Source organism: Peromyscus maniculatus, chromosome 9, assembly GCF_049852395.1.
Source record: "Peromyscus maniculatus bairdii isolate BWxNUB_F1_BW_parent chromosome 9, HU_Pman_BW_mat_3.1, whole genome shotgun sequence".
In the NCBI taxonomy this organism is placed as follows: domain Eukaryota; kingdom Metazoa; phylum Chordata; class Mammalia; order Rodentia; family Cricetidae; genus Peromyscus; species Peromyscus maniculatus.
This window is the reverse complement of record NC_134860.1, coordinates 7,759,462-7,779,015: the sequence shown is the minus strand read 5'-3', so window position 1 is coordinate 7,779,015 and position 19,554 is coordinate 7,759,462. Positions and strand designations below refer to the sequence as shown.

The 19,554-nt window shown below is 45.1% G+C and overlaps 1 protein-coding gene and 1 long non-coding RNA gene across 2 annotated transcripts; one reads left to right on the top strand and one right to left on the bottom strand.

Moving 5' to 3' along the window:
- Positions 1 to 1,267: 1,267 nt before the first annotated feature.
- On the bottom strand, positions 1,268 to 5,122 carry LOC121826377 (disks large homolog 5-like). The gene is made up of 3 exons (XM_076544048.1): positions 3,957 to 5,122; positions 2,585 to 2,728; positions 1,268 to 1,761 (listed from the first exon to the last, which is right to left on the bottom strand). Exons 1-3 carry the CDS (start codon positions 4,145 to 4,147, stop codon positions 1,530 to 1,532), a joined length of 567 nt encoding a protein of 188 aa, XP_076400163.1. The 5' UTR covers positions 4,148 to 5,122; the 3' UTR covers positions 1,268 to 1,529.
- An 11,367-nt stretch (positions 5,123 to 16,489) lies between these two features.
- On the top strand, positions 16,490 to 19,046 carry LOC143267241 (uncharacterized). The gene is made up of 2 exons (XR_013042194.1): positions 16,490 to 16,695; positions 17,544 to 19,046. It is a non-coding gene; the product is annotated as an uncharacterized LOC143267241 (long non-coding RNA).
- The last annotated feature ends 508 nt before the right edge of the window (positions 19,047 to 19,554 follow it).

Here is a 19,554-nt window from a genome sequence, read left to right as displayed (position 1 = left end):
AACTTTATGAACTCTGGGAATAAACAAAACCAGCTGTGTTATCCTTAGGCCTACAGCTGGGAATCTGTATCTTGGTACTCCCTGAGAAGTCTGTTCCACAACATTCTGTGAAGGGTCTGAACAATTCTCAGCAGAGACATCTGCCTGAGTTCATCCTGCCAATGACTAAACTTATTATATCCCCAGTACACTTTACATGGTGAATGCACAGACAATGAAGTGAGCCAGTGTGACATCAAATAGTGACAATGATGTGAATCTCATCCCTACAGGTGTTATTTCTGAATAAATATGTAATTTCAGATATGGTGAGACATAACTTTAAATCCCATCACTTTGAAGGCATAAGCAGGCAGAGCTCTTTGAGTTCAAAGAAAGCCTGCTGAGAACATACCAGAGAGATCAGAAGAAAGAGATGGGACACGAGTATAGACCCAGGGAGTATCAAACATATTGTTTGCTGGACAGAAGTTCTTCTTGACTGGACCAGCATAATAATCTGAGTTCTGTGTGAGTTTACTCCTGCTTGGAGCAAGGAGTCTTACTGATAAGCAAAAGCCCACGAAGGACAGAGAGCCCTGGTACAGGGGACCCAATTGGCTCCATACCCCAACTTCAGCCTGGGTCTCATCTGAGAGACAGTCAAATGATGCTTCAGCTTTAATGCCAAGTGTTTTTGCTGTGTGATCAGCTCCCTCTGCTTCAACAAGCTCTGGAGTCTCTCTTCCATTCTTTGTTGCTCCTGTTCATTTCAAGATTGTGTCCTTCATGGAGGGTTGAGTATAGTATAGACAATACATTCTCACACAAGTGCAAGCACACAAAGAGGATCCCAAGAGCTTGCTATTAAGTCAGTCTCACCAAATTTTAATTTCATGGGAACATGAGAAAGCCTATTTCAAGTTCATAAGACAGAGACTGACAAAGAGAGAAACCCAGTGGTCTCCTCTAGCTGTCATCCACATGAAATATGCACTGCACTCAAATGTGCCTCTATTTTACACACACACACACACACACACACACACACACACACACACACACTCACACACACCACAGAGAGAGATAGAGAAAAGAGTGAGACAAAAATAACAAAGTGATAGAGGAGGGTTATCTTTAGAATAAGCACACCAGCCATTAGGAAAAGTCCCCAAACTCAGCTTTCCATCCTTGGGAACTAAAATGGCCTAGGGGAGCATACTCTGCTTAGTTAGTGTACGTGGAGGTGGTTAGAGAATTTTTTACTCTTGAACTCAAGTCTGTGTACAGCAATCCTCCCATCATAATGACATGTAGCTGTGTGATGAGAGATTGATCTGTTTCTCCCCTTTGACTACCAGTTCAAGAAGAGTATCAGGGATTGCATGCCAATGACCAAGATTCTCAGAGGAGACTCACTTCCCAGAAATACTAATGCACAGACACATAATGAACAATTTTATGTCATGAAGTGGGTGGATGGATGGGTGGATGGAGGAGGAAAGTGATAAGATAGAGCACAGGTGTCTGGATGGGTAGACTTGGTAAGGTTACATAAGTAAATGGTGCTGACCTAACTGTGACCCAGCTGCCTGTCCTACCTGCTGTTGCTGATTCTGAAGGTCACTGGTCTCCTCTTGATCCTTACTGAGCACTTGCAAATCACCCAAGTGGTACTTCAGCAGGACCCAGTCTTCCAGTAAGTTCTCCTTCTCTTGCCTCAGCATGTCTAACTTCTTTTGCAACTGAGCCTGCTCCATCAGGAGCCGGCTCTGCAGATCACTGGAAACACACTCCAAATAGTAAGACTTTGCCAGCCTCCACTGGTCTCCCCTGACTCCATGTCTCAGCAACCCAACCTTATCCCAGGTTCACAGGAAAATGTAAACAAGCACCTTCAACAGTAATGAGAGTGGCGCTCAAGACAAAAAGCAGAGAAGAGCTATTTCCTGCAAGAATCAAACTATTTATGAACCCCCTCTAAAATAACAGAAAGCCATGCACTTCTAAAAACAAGAAGAGTATCCCACTTGTCCTAATCACCTGTCATGAAGAAACACCCGCAGGTAATGTGCAAGTACACTTGAGGAAGTGGGAGAACGAAAGGGTGCATAGATCCTGACAACCCTCTCGTGAGGCCAATTGCTCTTCTACCTAGCCAGAGGTTCTCATATGTGTGTGTGAACCCTTTGGGATCTAAGAAACATTTCACAAGGGACACATATTAGATGTCCTATGAAGATATTTAGATTAAAATTCATAACAGTAGCAAAATTACAGTTATGAAGTTGCTACAAAATAATTTTATGGTTTGAGGCCATCAAAACAATGAAGCAATGTATTAAAGTGGCACAGCATTAGGAATGTTGATAATCACTGATCCAGAGGCTACTGAGTATGACAATATGGTGCTGTAGGAGCTAACAGTTTCTCTAACCCTTAGCAAAACTGAGTAAAGAGGCATAAGTCCAAATCTACTTTAATGCTGCTGGCTAAGAAGCAGAAAAACTAGAAGCAGATCTGCAGACCCTGCAGTCCAGAGACAAAGAAAATGAGAACTGAACATTGTACAACAGTTGGGGTCCCTGACAAGATGAGCCCTTACCAAAGGAAGACTTTCTCCTTGGTCAGCTCACTGAGATTCTGTGAGGCCTCCATATTCTCATTCTTGAAATTCTGCAGGTCTGACATGACCTGCTGATGTTCCATCTTGAGCTTTTCACAGGAAGAGTTTGGCCTGTGGTCGAGTCTGGACCCAGAAGCAAAGAATTCAATGAATTCAGGTCATATAGCACATGAGTGTAAGGTGTGTTCTGTACTATTTCAACCCATGAGATACGCCTTCATGGCTCCTATGTACTCAAGCTCCTATGGACCTCCAGCTGCTTCTTACACTTGCACTTCTGGCCACAAGCCAGCAAGGGCAGGGTGTTAATAAGGATGCAGCTGGGACTGAATGAGCTCCCTCAGGAGTCATGCCACCTAGCTTGCTATGGAGATCCCACAGTCTATCACAGGTCATGACCCACTAGAAAATGTGATGTTTCTTCTGTTTTCAAATATGAGATTCTCATTCTAGAGTGCCTATATTGGCATGGGGGCTAAAAATCACATTATGAGCATTTCTGAAGATTGGATACAATATCATGATAGCTTCATAAATTCCCCCAGGGCATTCCTAGTTGGCAATAAGATAAACAGACTGGCAAATGGTGATGCTGCCCAAAATGGGGCTCTTAGTCCACAATAGAGAGCACATATAGATACTGAGATAAGCAACTCTTCATGGTCAACCACAGACCCCTGATTGTAGGGTGAAGAGAAACACATATGCACAAACACACAAACACATAGACAAGATAGAAGGATGAGAGAGAGACAGAGACAGAAAGAGAGAGAGAGTCAGAGAGATAGAGAGAGAGATAGAAGAGAAAGAAAAACATAGACTGAGAAAGGGAAGGGGATAGAATGTTCTCAGTGAGATGCCAAATTCATGCATACCATTGTATCATCTCAGAGAGGACCAAGAGCAGCAAACATCAGTACCAGGCCTTGTTGCCACATATTAAGATGTGGGATCAGGCCTCTGCAGCTGCTACTAGGATCATCTAGAAGCACACAATATCTTGCCAGGCAAGTAATACAAATTTCAGTATTCTCACACTAGCCACCACTTGACAGGATCTCTCCAATTTCATGCTAGGAACTCACACACTACTGCCTCAATTCCTGAGTTATGTGATTCAGGCCACAGGCTCTGGTTTTCATTTGGAGGAAGTAGAACAGTCTATGTCCCCATCTCACTCTTGCCCATGTGTCAGGGTTTGCTTCAGGGAAGCATTTAGAGAAATTGTGTTGGACAATGGGACTCCCTGAAGGAGCACCGAGCCTCCCAGAAGCCAATATTTTAGACATTTGAACTAAGGGTGAAATTGTGAAACCAAGACAGTAACCATGTATTATGAAACAGTAAATACCTGTTGTCCAAGGATCCTTCAGCTACTAAGATGATGCGATCTCTCAGATGATTCCTTTGGGCTGTCATCACCTGGGGCTGAGTGGTCAGACTCTTCACCTTCTTCTTCACTTGCCTCTTTGTGAGGCTGGTTGGAGTTTGTGGTGGCTCCTTGGATGCCCCTTTGGTGGATGAACACAAGTGAATTTGCATTGTGACAAGACATAGAGAATGAACAGGTCACCCTGAGTCCTAAGAAAGTGTTTGAGAAAGGATGCACGCAAGCAATTCAATGACACCCCAAAGAATTTTGCCCTGGATTGAGATGCCCCTGCCAGGGGTCTCAGGTCTCCCATCTCTCTGATGGGAGATAGGTGTCTCAGCCACCTGATTTCCTCTGCTCCTTTAACACATGCTTCAGGTAACTAAGGCGAGAGCCTCCTCAGGTTTATTAATAGCACTGGATTCTGCATTCAACTTGGTTTCAGGGTTCACTAGTCTGTTGCTATCAAAGCCAAGATAAAATTGACACAGTCCATAAGTACTCAGGTCATTAAAGATGCATAAATATCCTGACAGGTCACTCTAAGCATATGGCAAAAATGGAGAATCCACACAGGGGCAGAATATGGTTACCATCATCACTAAGACTCCTTAGTGACAATGGAGGGTGCACAGAGCTGGTGGGCAGTAAACAAATGAATCCACAGAGGTTGAAGTACATTGATGACCTGCTTTTTGCTGGACACACTTCACTTGAACCTCCTACCACAATGCTGGCCTTTTTGTCCCCTCTCAACCCCTACCCTCCTGTAGGATTGAAAACCAAGAGCTCCCAGCACAGCAGCTTTGGCCTTACATGCTCCTGACTTCTGGGGCAAATTACTTGTAGAATCCTTGAATTTCAGGAGCCATGACAAGCAGGGACGTCCAGTTGGTTTCCAGAGACTCCTACCTCCTGTGTCCTGTTACTGGAAGATTCACCACACCCATGTCCTTCAGGAGGATGCCAATTTCCTTCCCAGAACTTACTGTACCATCTTCTGGACCATTTTTCTTGATGTTTTACATGTAGGCTGAAGACCAGCTTGTGTCTGCCTCTCTCTTGTCTCTTTTCCCGCTCTATTCGCTCTACCCAACAGACACCTGAGTCTTCCCAGCATGTTCATGCCTGAACTGTAAGGGCACTGAAGCAAATCCCCAAAGGCAGTTGGTGACGCTACAACACACATGACATCAGAAAACATTCTAAGTTTCCAGGATACAATAGAATGTCCAGGGAAGAGACCCCCTGATGTAATGGGGAACTGACATTGCGTCCTTGCTAACCAGCTCTCCTCATAACTCACCAGAAGTCAGGATTCCCATTCCAGGAATCTCTCCTGGGACTCAAGGGAATTGCTTCAGCACCCTTGAATTCTCTGAATGTTTGGAAATGCCTAAGTACTTCTATGTAATGAAAGTGAGTGTTCATCTCCTACTAAAGTATATGTCCAGAAGTTAATAGTATGATAGAAATGTATGTGAGGTATGATTCTCCACAAGTACCTGCATCTCCTTATTACCAAGAAATGATAGACTTAATGATAATGGGAAGGACAGTTTTTATGAGCAAGGGACATCTAGTTCCTGATGGGAGAAAGTACAGAGATAATCAGCCAAACTAGTGGAAATGCATGAACTGTGGACCAATAGCTGAGGACCCTCATGAGCTTTCACCCAGTGACTGATGGAAGAAATGAAAAGATCCACAGCTGAGGGCCAAGCCGAGCTCCAGGAGTCCAATCGATGAGAGAGAAGAGAGATTCTATGAGCAAGGGACATTGATATTATGGTGGGAAAAAGTATGGAGACTGACAGCCAAACTAGTGGAAACACAGGAACTGTGGACCAATACCTGTGTAACCCCCATGGGTTCTGGACTAGGCTCTCTGGACATGAGAGACAGTCATTTAGCTTGAACTGTCTGGTGGGCCCCCAGGCAGTGTGATCAGGATCCATCCCTGGTGAACGAATGGTCTTTTTGGAGCCTAGTGTCTATGGTGGGACACTTTATGCAGCCTTGGTGCAGGGAGGAAGGGCTTAAACCTGACTCAACTGAATGTATCATGCTCTGCTGACTCCCCATGGGAGACTTTGCCTTGGAGGAGGTGGGAATGGGAAGTGAGTTGTTGGGGGGGGGGAAGGCTGTGGGGCGGGAGGATGGAGGATAGGAGTAATCTGTGGTTGGTATATAAAATGAATACAAAATGTAATAAAATAATAAATAAACAACTTCCTAGTATGGAGCCTACAGAAATTACTGCTGGAAGATAATATGCAGCTCATTAAATTCAATCCCCACCTCCCACATTGGAGCTCAATTCTGTCTTTAATTCCAGTTCCTGGATATCTGACACCACCACACAGATATATGTGCAGGCAGAATGCCAATACACATAAAAATAAATAAATTTTTAAACAAAATATGAATTTTGTTTATTTATTTATTTTTTTTTGTGTAGTGGTTCTGCACACTTTTGATCCCAGTACTCAGGAGGCAGAGGCAGGACGATCTCTGTGAATTGGAGGCTAGCCTGATCTATAGAGCAATTTTCAGCACAGCCAGGGCAACACAGAAAAACTGTGTCTTGAAAAACTGTACAAGATTAGGAGGAGGAGGGCGAGGAGGAGGATGAAGGAGATGTGGAGAATGAGAATGAGGAGGAGGTAGAGTGGAAGGAGCAGGACAGGTGATGGAAGAGGAGGTGAAGGAGGAGGAAGTGAATTAGGAGGAGAAGGAGAAGGAGGTGATGGAAGAGCAGGTGAAGGAGAAGGAGGAGGAGAAGGAGGAGGAGAGGAAGGATAAAGAGCAGAGGAGAAAAAAAAGCCAGGCTGGGAAAATGGATCACTGGTAATGTGCTTTCCACACAAGAGTGAATCCTACATTTGAAACCCAGAACCCATGTAAAACTGAGTGTGGAAGCTCTTGCATCTCTAATCCTAGTGTTCCTATGGTGAGCTGGGAAACAGAGACAAGAGAACCAATAGAAACATAGCCCAGTTGTCCAGGCACACTCAGTAGCAAACACAATAAAGAGGAGCAACTTGGATGGCTCAGCTGGTGAAAGAACTTGCCATGAAGCCTGATGACCTAAGTTTGTTCCTGGAAACTGGTGTAAAGTTGGAAGGAGAGGATAGATTTCCAAGGTTCTCCTTTGATCTCCACATGCAAGCAATGGCATGCACACACCTCTCCCTCTATAGACTAAAAATACATTCCAAAGAGGCCCAGTCTCTTGGTAGAAGGTAAGAAGCAATACCTGAGACCATCCACTGACGACAACACCCATGCTCACACACAAACTCATATGCATACATATGCACACATATCACACACATAACACACACACACACACACACACACACACACACACACACACACACCACTGTTTAAACAACAACAAAATTCCCCAGCTATCTTGCACTGTCTCAAAACTCATTCAAGCATATTTAAAATACTACCTGGTAGACATGAATTTTCAAGTTTGACACTAAATTCAGTGGCCCAGCAGAAATGGACCTAGACCAGAATGTCCAAGTATGAAGTTCTAGTCATCTAGCTTTGGTAATCATCTGGAGCTGGAAGTCTTTGTGCATGCTTTAGGAAAACACATTCTGGTCATCACTGCTCCATATAAAGTCTTGGTCAATTCTTACCTCATCCCTTTGCCTTCCCCCATTCTAGAACTGTCTTGAGCCCCATGACCATGGCTATGACAATGCTGAAGTATCCCAGCACTGGTGTAGGCTGTGGCTAATCTGAGCATCTTTAGCCCTTCTAACACTGGAGCCTCTATCTAAGCTGGGTGTGTTTCATTTTGCTTGCTGTCTGTCTTCCAGGGAGATGGAAGCAGTGTGAGGTTTGATTTGTTGTCTAGTGATCATCCTCAATGCTAGCTTGGGCCTGCTGTACAGTAAGCACTTTAAACACGCAAGTCACAAGTAGGACATGGTGGCCCATGCCTTTGATGTCAACACTCAGAAGGCAGCGGCAGGTAGATGTCTGTGAATTTGAGACTTACTTGGTCTATAGACCGAGTTCCAGGACAGTCACAGCTACATAGTAAGACATTATCTTCAAAAACAAACAAACAAACAAACAAAGAAAAAGTGAGTTGGAGAGTTGGATCAGCAGTTAGGAGCACTGGCTTCTATTGTAGAGGATGAGGGTTTAAGTCCTAGCCACCATACTGAGGTTCAAACACACTCTTCCAGCCTCCTCAGGCACCAGGAACACATGCATAGAACAAACATACCTGCAGGAAAAATACACAAATATGTAAAAAATGAAATAAATATTAAAAAAGGAAAAAAACAAAAATTAAAATAATATACAAATGCAAGTCGAGGGCTTATGAAATGGCTGAGCAGGTAAAGACTTGTTACACAAATCTGGACACATAAGTTCAATCCCCAGAATTTTCTTAAACGTGGAGTGAAAAGAAATGATACTGAACAAAGTTGTCTTTTGACCTCCACATGTGCTCATATACAGAATAAAATTTTGTAAAAATAAGAAAGACTCCCGGCGCTCCACTCGGGTCTAGCCATGGATGTTTGTATCCAGATTCCTCAGTCCTTGGATGGGGTTTCTGGCACAACTATTAGGGTGTTTGGCCATCCCATCACCAGAGTAGGTCAGTTTGGGCTGTCTCTCGACCATTGCCAGCAGTCTTTTGTGGGGGTATCTTTGTGGATTTCTGTGGGCCTCTTTAGCACTTTGTTTCTTCCTTTTTTCATGTGGTCTTCATTTACCATGGTCTCCTATTCCTTGTTCTCCCTCTTTGTTCTTGATCCAGCTGGGATCTCCCACTCTCTTTCCCTCGACACTCGCCCTTCATTGCTCCCAGTTTGTTCATGAAGATCTCAGCCCTTTAGAAAGAGGAGGGTTTATATGAGCGAGAATTGTTGAAACCAAGGTTGGATAAAGCACAGGGACAAATAGCCAAACGAATGGAAACACATGAACTATGAACCAAAGGCTGAGGGGCCCCCTATTGGATCAGGCCCTCTGAATGGGTGAGACAGTTGATTGGCTTGATCTGTTTGGGAGGCATCTAGGCAGTGGTACCAGATCCTGGGCTTGTTGCATGAGTTAGCTGTTTGAAACCTGGGGCTTATGCAGGGACGCTTGGCTCAATCTGGGAGGAGGGGACTGAACCTGCCTGGACTGAGTCTACCAGGTCGATCTCAGTCCTCGGGGAAGGCTTTGCTCTGGATGAGGTGGGAATGGGGGGTAGGCTGGGGGGAAGGGGAGGGGGGCAGGAAGGGGGAGAACAAGGGAATCTGTGGCTGTTATGTAGAACAGAATGGTATTGTAAAATAAAATAAAATTAAATAAAAAAAATAAGAAAGAGAAAAGAAATTTTCAAAAAGGAACAGAAAAGAACTGTCAAATCAGATTGAAGGTATGGCTGGCTCTGAGATAGAGAACATGGAAGGGCCTGTTTCCATTCTCAGCATCAAAAATAAGGCACACAAAAATGTGGAAGTGAATTCAAGCTCCAATTTCCCCCGAATTTAGTATCAAGGTGAGGGTCCTGGAGCCCAGAAGACCTGACTGGAATCCCTGCCTAATTGTCCGAGGTCTCTATATTGTCCCTCATCTGACCTGGAGCCAGGATCAGGTGGCCACTTTGCTGCAGAATCCCCCTAATCAAGGACTACACAAACCTGAAGCCTCTTATCCTTTAACTTTTCATAAAGGCCCCTTCTCAATATTGCCAGAGAGGGTGCTTCATAGGGCTAGATCCAGGACAATAGGTAGTGACACTTCCTCCCTTCTTCCCACATTTCTGCCCACAAACCTGGCCCCCAACACAAGAATCAGAGCCAAATGCTTCTAGCATAAACCACTATGATCAGCCTCTCCATTTCCTTCTTCACTTGTTTCTTGGTGAGGAGGGTTGGGTGGGATGATGGCTCCATTGCAGTCTCTGAGGGGAGATGAACACAAGTGAACTTGCATAGTGACAAGGCATAGAGGATGGACAGACCAGCCTAAGGCTCAAAACAGAAAGATCATGTCTGGAACCAAGTGACAACCCAAACATATTGGGCCAGGCTGAGGTCACCACTCTGTGGATCTTAGCTCTCCAGTCACTCTGTACAGATGTGGCTGTGTAAACAGTCAGGGTTTTTTCTGTGTCCCTACACATGCTTCAGGAGAACAAAGACCACCTCTTCAGGCATATTCTCAGAGGCACAGGATGCAACATGGTCCAGAGCCCCGAAGCCTGCCTGTGGCTTCAGCAGCCAGGAGAAAAATGGCACAATGCACAAGCACTCAGCTCAAGCCCACCTCCTCCAGGAAGCTCCCCATCTCCTGCCCACCACTCACTGTGCCTTCTCCAGAATCATTTTTTTTGGTTAATAGAATGCAATTATGTTTAACTTATCCTACACAACCTTGACCAGAAACTTGGTACATGGTTTAAATTTTCAAAAAAAGAAGAACAAAAACTGCAATTTGGTTTATTTCTATCTATTACAAATGTATAAAAGATCCTCCAAGTTCAACCAACTTTAACTAAAACTTCACTCAGAATTTCACCAAGCTTTTCACCCACACATTAATGCTTGTCGTATCTTTCATCAACTGTCAAAATCTGAAGTCTGCTCAGAGATCGCCAGGTAAAAGAAAATAAATGAAATACACGGAGGTTATTTCAAAACAGAACATGACCATCAAAAAAAAAGTCACGATTCCTGATTGGGATCATCCTTTGTTTACTACCAGTAAGAAAAATCCCACGTTGGACTATTTCACACTCCGGCATTGGCCAAAGGACACGAGAGCTGGTTCTGGAGCATGCAGTTTCTCACACAGGTGGCCCCAGAGGAACACCAGGGACAAAGTCACGTGAGGCCTCTCCCGTACAGAGGCTGTCTCACAGGGGCAGTGAGGACACCCACTAGTTTGTAGAGATCCCTGAGAAAGTATGACTCTTAAAATCTGGACTGTACATAATTCACATCAGCCCTGTTCAGGTACTCACTGGAAGAAAGATGCAGCTGTTTGCCAGAACTCAGCACTCCACTCTAGATCAGCCATGTGGCCATGATGGCTTTCTCACAAGTGATATTCTCTAGGTTAAAGGATAATTATGTTGGGCTACAGATTTGCTATTTCCAAGGATGACTTGGAGTTCATCACTCATCACTTGATTTGAGTAACCATCCCAACATCAACCATCTATTGAAAAAAGAAACTCTTCAAAGCATGACTTCTCACTCTGTAAGAAATAAGCTAGAAACAGCAAAGTAAATTTTTTTTTGTTCCTGTTTTACTGAGACTGAAGGCCAGCTTCCTTCTTTCTCTCTCTGGTCTCCAGACATTCTCCATTCTGTCTCCCAAGTAGACTCCTCAGTCTTGACTGCATGTCTAATGATGTACCCTATAGGCACTGAAGGAATGCTCTAAGCCAGCTGGAGTGCTACAACATTGTGAGATCACAGGGGATGCCAAGAGCTCTCCAGGATACAATAGAACTTCCATAGAAGGAACTACTGATGTCATGGGGAACAACTTTTGCCAACTTGCTAATTCATTCTCCCTGAACTGACCAGAAGCCCAGGTTCTCTTTCCAGGAGCCTCTCTTGGAACAAAGCAGAATCCATTCAGCCCTTCCTCCTTCCAAAGCCAGACTTCCCTTAGCTTCATTGGAAGGGCCATAGTACATCCCAAGTTGGGAACTTAGCTATACTATCCAAACAATGTCCAAGAATGTCTCATTCCTTCCTCAGTATCCCTCTATTCATCAACATGAGCAATTAAATACTATTGAACCACAGATGATAACCCAACTCCTTTCATTCAGAGTTCTAATTAGGATGGAGTTCAGACACTTATACTCCTGATGAATACCTTGGTATACTTCCCAATGCCCAGATTTGTTATAGGACTGGGTGTAGACAAGCAATGTGTTGCTGTCAGTAAGAGGTCCTGGCAAAGACCTCTGACCATAAGAGATTTTAGAGGAACCACTCCTCTTCTTACTCAAGATTGCTAAAGATGGTGTACAGTCTTCAATTGGGATCCACAGGCTACAGAGCCCTTCAAAAGGGACTCACATTACTAAGAAACTACAAGTTTCTATTTCCTTTGCTTTTAAGGCAGTTAAATTCAAATAGACAGTGCCTAGCCAGGGACTAGCCACCCCACCCTGGACCTCACATCCTAGCTACTTTTGCAGGAATACTTTGAAGCTGTTTTTCTTGGTTCTACAGCTTCTGTTTTCAAAGTAAAATAACAATTAATGCTGTATGTCTCTCGGACAGAACAAATAAATAACAGTAATGTATTTACATGAGTTCATCAGTGGCAAATCCAGCCTACCTGAGGAGTGGGGAACCAGGACTGTGTCCTGTCCTCTGTAGGCCTAGACAGAGGGAGGAGCAGGCTCATGTTAACATCCTCTGCATAGACAGAGGTGGAATGGACACTGACCAGGCTGAACTACCGTTCTGAGCCCCTGCAGGTATGGTTACAATCAGACTCCTAGTTAACATTCCAAGGAGCTCCTGTGGAGGCCATGGCCTTTGTCTGACCTTGTGCACCATTTAAAGATCAAGCATGCATCTGTCCAAGGGATACAAAGTTCTTCCATTCAGCCATTGACAGGATAAGGAGGCAAGGTCAGGAAAGGTGACGTCCTGCCATAAAATATGTGACAAAAATAATGTAGAATTCACCTGAATTAAAATCAGGGGCCACCTGTGAGGTTTGGGGGTCTATGTTAACGTTATGTAATAGCTTGAAGAGCGAAGTTCTTATATTCATTGGATTTCTGATGATAATGCACTTGGAAATGCCTGCAACCATCCTGAACAGAGGTCAGGGAGCTGGATTCCCAGAGTGGAGGGACATGACTGAAGCAGGATTGCAGACTTGGGGTCTGTGGTCCAGCTCTATCACATACCACCTGGCTGAACTTGGCTCATCATTTTCCTTCCCATGTATATACCCTATGGGGATGGCCAAGGAGCATTGTCTCTGGAGTGACAGTGTCTGCCTCAGACCAGCAGGTCACCAGAAGTCAATTCAGCTCAAGCCAGTTCTCTGCAACAGGAATAAAGATCAGGAGATAGACAGGCTTTGAGAGTGTGCTTAGGCAGCAGGATCCCTGCACATGATCTTAGCTTAGTGCCCAGAAGAAAAGATGCCAATGGGGCTGGAAGTTCAGGTCCAGGGGCAGCCTTTTCCTTATCAGAACTGAAAGTAAACTGCAAAAACTCTGGCTTTGGTGTCCAGGGTTTCGGCACCAAAATGTTAGTATATTGATGCCTGAAACTGCAAGGAGATAGTTCAGCCCTAGAGGGGGAGGTATCCCGGACACCTCAAGCTACTTCGAACAAGAGCTCTGCCCTGAAGGTGTCCCGGACACCTGAAGCTGTTTAGCACAGCTCTGATGGCTGGGACTGCAAAGAAACAGCCCAACCTTGGAAAGGAAGGTTTTCTGACTTCTCGGGAGAGTCAGGCCTGGAACTGCTTCAGCAAGGAAGGGTATCCTGATTCTTTGGGAAAGTCAGGATATACCTGGTATGATCGTATGATGGGGGATGTTTTCCCCACAGGACACAGCAATCCTGCTCCTCTCCTGGAGAGCCACAATCTCTGGCTCAGTGTTACCAGCTCTTTCTCGCTCAGTCCCCTATGGGATGTCCCAGCAAGGTTCTTCTGTTCAGCTGTCAATGAAGGTCTTCATCCAATACGCTTTTGAGAAAGTAGTTTATTTGGGAAGAAGTCTAGGAGAGTAGCTGCCTCCACCAGGGTGGAGAGAACAGCTCACAACTGACAGGGCAGGGCGGTTTATATAGGATGTCTAGGGGGTGGAGTCAACTGTGATTGGTTAGTTTATTTTCTGCCCAAGGATTGGCGAGTTTTGTGAGCAAGGGGCAGAGATGGCCCTGATTTCAGGGCCAAACTGTGTTTCTTTCACTGGCCTTTCTTGGCTTTTTGACACTACCTCTAAGGCCAGGGCACATTTCTTTCACTGACTGATTCTAGGGTCCAAGAGTGTTATTTTGGTACTAGTTTCAGAGTCAGGGCATATTTCCTGGGTTCTGGGTTTGGGGACAAAGTGCTCATTTCTCCGGATCAGGTCCCAAACACAGGCTGTGTTTCTTTCCCTGGTCCTGGGCCCTAGGGCCAGGATTCTACTGTCATGCTCTGTGCTTGGTTGATTTCTCAAGTCAGTTGGACAAGGGCAGAGATGGCTCTGATCTGAGCTAAACGGTGTTTCTCTCACTGGCCTTATGTGAGCCATCCTTCCCTAATTCTGGACTCCAGGGTCAGGGTGGGTTTCTCTAGCCAGCCCCTTTCCCCTACAAGAACACTGAAAGGCAGGCTGCCACTGACTTCCAGAAGGGCTGGGGATGTCCTCCACTCCTGGCTGCAGTTCAAGTCTGTCTTTTTCTTCCTTTTTTCCTTCCTTCCTTCCCCCTTCCTTCCCTCCCTCCCTCCCTCCCTTCTTCCTTTCTCTCTCTCTTTCACTTTTTTCTTTCCTTCTCTCTTTCTTTCTTTTTTTCTTTCTTTCTTTCTTTTTTGTTATTTGTGGTTTATAGACACAGGGTTTCTCTATGTAGTCCTGGCTGTCCTGGAACTACCTCTGAAAACCAGGCTTGTCTGGAACATAGAGATCTTTCTGCCTATGTTTCAAGAATTCTGGGATTATAGGTGTGGACAACCACTAATCAGGGGCAGTTCAAGAGTCTAAGGCTCTATGCTAGGACTCTGATTCTACAGGAAGGAAGCAGGAGGTAGATGCATTCTAGTTTGATGCCAAGAACAACTCCAGAACAGAGAGACAAAGTGACAAACTAAACCAACACACAGTGAAATCTAACTCTGGACTAGAGTGCTCCACACAGAGAGACAAGGGACATTTCCAAGTAGAGTGGCAGACAGAGGCTGTACCCCTGTACCCAGGCTGCAAGGGTGTCATTGGTGGATGCTAGGATTCAGTCCTGGTTTCTGACATGTATACACTGGCTTGTGCATGAGCTTCTCCCATTCTAACCCTCCTCACTTTTCTTAAACTTCACTTGGTGTAGTTTTGAAGACAGAGTCTCACTGGGTAGACTTGTCAAACCTGGAAGTTGCTATGTAGAAGAGGCTGCTCTGAGCTCACAGAAATCTGCATGCCTCTGCCTCCTGAGTCCTGGGATAAAAGGCATCCAACATAAGACCTGGATTTCCCATTACCTTCTCTCTCTCTCCATCTTCCACCTTTGTCTCTCCATTTTCTGTCCTACTTGGCTCTTAAAATGATGTTCAGTGCCTCACTAGGAAGCAAGACCACAAACTACACTACTGCTACACCTGGAGGCTCTTCCACTGTCTACTTTCTGTCAATCCTGGACAACATGCAGGCTGTTAGTCAATGTGGCCAAGTACAGCTTCAAGGACTAAAAGGTCTTCACTGGATAAGGGTCCATATTTTCTTTTTGGAACTGAAAAACTGTCTGCACTGAAAGGAGCTGACAGAATGGGGAGAGGGAGGGCAGGGTGCCTTAGTTGGGCTTGGAGACAAATAATCCATTCATTCTTTAAACCATAGATTTTGTACACTGCAAACCTACCACATACTCAGTCTTTCTTGCCCAAAGAAAGCAGCATCAAAGAAATGGTCAGTTATCTTCTCAAAGGAGGCCAGCTCCAACACACTCTCCTTCATGTTGGCCAGGCATGGGAAGGGAAGATGAGTCAACTGTGTCTCAAGCTACTCGAGGAAGTTTAAAATGAAAGCAGGAGACATTATCCCAACACCAGAACCAATCGGAACAGCCAAGCAGCTATTTGTGGCACCACTAAAAGCTCATGGTTTTTAGTGTAGCTTCATAGCCATTGGGGCTTGATGATCCCAAGGACAATGAGCCTGTCTCTTGTCAGTTGTACCCAGATTCTGTGCCACACAGAATTAAAAACCTAAGTTTTAAAAAGGGGATTGCTTCTCCTTTTCTATGATCATTAAGCTGATACTAGAAACAATTTAGCTAATTCCAGTCAAGGAAATGAGCCAAACATTCAACAGATCCACAGAGGACCGCCACTGTCAATATCTTATCATGTGAGGGAGGACTTCATGAAGCCTCACCTGAGGATTTATAGCCAGGTAATGACTGTTGGGGGTGAGGACAGACATATTTATTCTTCAATGATGTAAACACTGGTGAGGTGCCCATGGTCCAGTAAAGAACCTTTCCCTCAACCCTACCAATGTAAGCAGCTCTAATCACAATCATTGGGTCATGAAAAAGCCATTCATTCCTTCATTTATTCGTTTGTTTGTTTATTGGCCTTAACATAAGAAAGTATAGCATTTCACTGTCGTTTGAGAAACCCACCAGAAAGGGGATTTTTCTTTTTTGATTAGCGCGCCCTGGTGCATTTTAAGCACGCTCCAGTAGGTGGCGGTGTAGCGGGAGGTAGCAAAGCAGCAGGTGAGAAGCCTCTCTGGACAGACCCCGGGGCAGAAGAGGAAGCGGCACATGTGGTGCTCTATGGTGGCCGAGGGACAGCGGCTGCTCCCTGAGCCCTAAATCCAGAAGCGCCCGGGAAGCTGCAGCAGCAGTGGTTTCTGTAGTCGGAGCCCGAGAAGGGCGCCCAGCAGCCGGCACCATGGCTAAGGAGCAGTTCCGGGAGACGGATATAGCTAAGAAAACGGAAGACGCGGCCTGTGGTGGAGGCTGAGGTCCCGGGTCCCAGAGGGTTCCAGGTGAGGGACAGTTGTGAAGGGAGCGGAGAGAGAAGTTCCAGGATGGGATTTCAGATCTTACCGGGTCCCCGAACTGCAGCAGAGAAAGTGGGATGGACCGAGCAGTGTCAGAACGGGCGTCCTGAGCCAAGATGCCACCTCCCGAAGCCCCGCACTGACTCCTCTCAGGAACTTTTCCCTGGCACGAGGAGACAGTGTGTGCTGACCCAAGGTTGTCAGCTATTATGCCCAGATCCCATCCCCAGAGACCGCCTAAGACCGAGGATGTCCAGAATGCAAAGTTTATTTCTGTGGCTCAGCAGTGAACTTGTCCCAAACATCACTGCTACCTGTGAGGCTGGGAGGAGAACCCCCTCTTTTTGTAATGCTAGCTCTTAAAGACAAAAAGGACATAATTCACTCCCCCTCAACCCCTCTCCCTAGTTAGCATCAGTTCCTTTTTTCCCAGGTTCTCTGCAGTGTGCATCTGTTTCCCATGAAAAGACTTTCTTTCTATTATAAGAAGATTTAGGAGTTGAGGAGTTGAACTGAGGCTGGTTTCTGTGCTGTGGGAATAATCAGATCCTTCACTGCTTTTACTTTGCAGGCTCTGCTATAGGGTCTACATTTAATTTCCCATGTGCTCACCTTTACCTGGTACCTCTTCAAGGCCATTCCTATCTGCCCTCAACTGTAACTCAGACCTTGCTACACTGTTATTTTTCCAAATAATGTATTTAAACAACCAGGGAATGACCTCAGCTGAAAGGTCATGCTGGGTTGTCCAGCTGACTAGAGCTGGTTCAGGCTCAATAGCTGACATGGTAGGTCCCCACCAGGCCTGTTCCTTAACTGCCTTCCTTCTCTAGGTCAGAAAATCTTTAATCTGAGTTGAAACAGTCCACAGCCCAGGATGAGATCTCCCTGAATACAGAGCTGCTGTAGCAGGAGCAATAAGTGTCACAGGCAAGTGAGCCCCCATTTGCATCCCATCCCCAGCAAACATGGTGTTGGTGAGGGACTCAGTGCTCTTGACATTGGCTTCCAGTGTGAATAGGTCCTGATATTTTTTCTAGCCTGTGGACCAGCCAGTCTGCTTCTGGCGCAGATTGCCTTTTCTTCTCACATAGCAGATCTTTCGAGAACTGAGGAGGCCAAAGAACACATAGATGCTTTGAAACCATGAAGTCCTCCACCCTCATATCAAGGCCTCCTCAGAAGACATCCCTTATAGCTGTGATCTCACCGATGAGGCAAATACCATTGACCTCCAGTTGATCCAGCTCCAGTCAATAGGTCTGTTTACTCAGTACTCCTGAAGAAAAGAAAGCATCAAAAATGAACTCCAGACAGAAAAACCTGAGACAAGAATTACTGGGAAACCTGACATTCAACAGCAATTGGATCCTCTTAGAGGGAAAACAAAATGGAGGGTAGAGATGTTGGTGAGCAAGACATTTTCTGACAGTTTAATGTGAAAGGCTTTGGCAAGCTGACTCAGTCCCTAGCCCTCCCCACTTGGAGGGAAATCTGTCATGGAAGACTGTTGATGTCAAGCTGTTCCTGAAAAACTACACCAAAAATCATCATTTTTCAGTCTCCAGTCCAGTGTTGAAGCTGACTCCATGTCATGCACAAGTGTTGCTGAAGATAATGCACCACAGACATCTCCACAGTCCCTCATTCCTCCTGTTAGTCATTTTCCCCTCCATATTTAAAATCAATAGATATTTCTCCAGTTCTCAACTTGAACTGAAGTGCCTGGTCCTGAGAAAGGGTTTATAGGAGGTATCTGAGTCATCTTTGGTGTTCCTTGATACTCAGATGCTGCCCACATATTTGTGGGGTCTCTAGTAAGCACACAAGTGTCTGTATGCTGAAAGAATTAAATAGTGACCAAGACATTATCGGATGATCAGTGTGTGATAATTTATCAAAAGCTTCCCAAGGGGCACAAAGTTTGCTCTAGGAAATGTCTCATTGTTAGTCTCAGAGAAGGCGTGACCTACAAAGCCTGAAGGAGGCATGGCTATACTAGCTTTGAGAAGGCTTTTCACAATAGCTGACTGCCTTCCTACCATGTTTCCAAGGCCAGCCACAGGCTGTAGGTCTGTGCTGCTAAAGGCGCAGCAAGAGAATGCTGCTGACCTTAATTGTTTTTTTTTTTTTTTTTGGTTTGGTTTTTGGTTTTGTTTTGTTTGCTTTTTTAAAATTATAGATTGAGCTTTTGCTTTTTATATGTTCTTTCTTGTGTTCTTGTTGTTTGGGTATTTTGATAATGCTGTTTACTGTTTATATTGACTGCTCCCTTTAAGCCCCTGTTGAGTAATATTACTGTATTTTTATTAATAATAAAGTGATTTTGAACTCTTGTTTCTTAGAACCAATTTCTTTGGTCAGGGGTGGTGGTGTCTCATTCCACTAACCCCAGAAGCTCCTGTAACACCAGACGTCTTATGTGCCCATCTTGGGCTACAGAGTGGGTTCCCAGGCAGCCAGGGCTACACAGGGCTTTGGATGTGGATGGTGTTGTCAATTCTGTGGATTCCCATTGCATGATGGAAAAAGTATCCATACTGTGTCCTTGTGGACATATATTTAGCTATCTCTAACTATAGCATTCTTTATTCCCATTTCAGGATGTAATCATGTGCAGCACATTAATGAGAAACACAACAGTATTGCTGTAAGCCTCTCAGGAAATGAAAACATTTACTAAAGGAATATGAAAGATCCATGGCCTGCTTGCTACCTGGAGCCATGATGATGTCCCTGCCTTGTCTGCTGTAAAGGGCCAGGTCCTATCCATGACCCTGACACAGCTGTGGGAGTCTGTGTTGATACCCATGCATCCTCTACCAGTGAGGGCCTGGCAGCCAC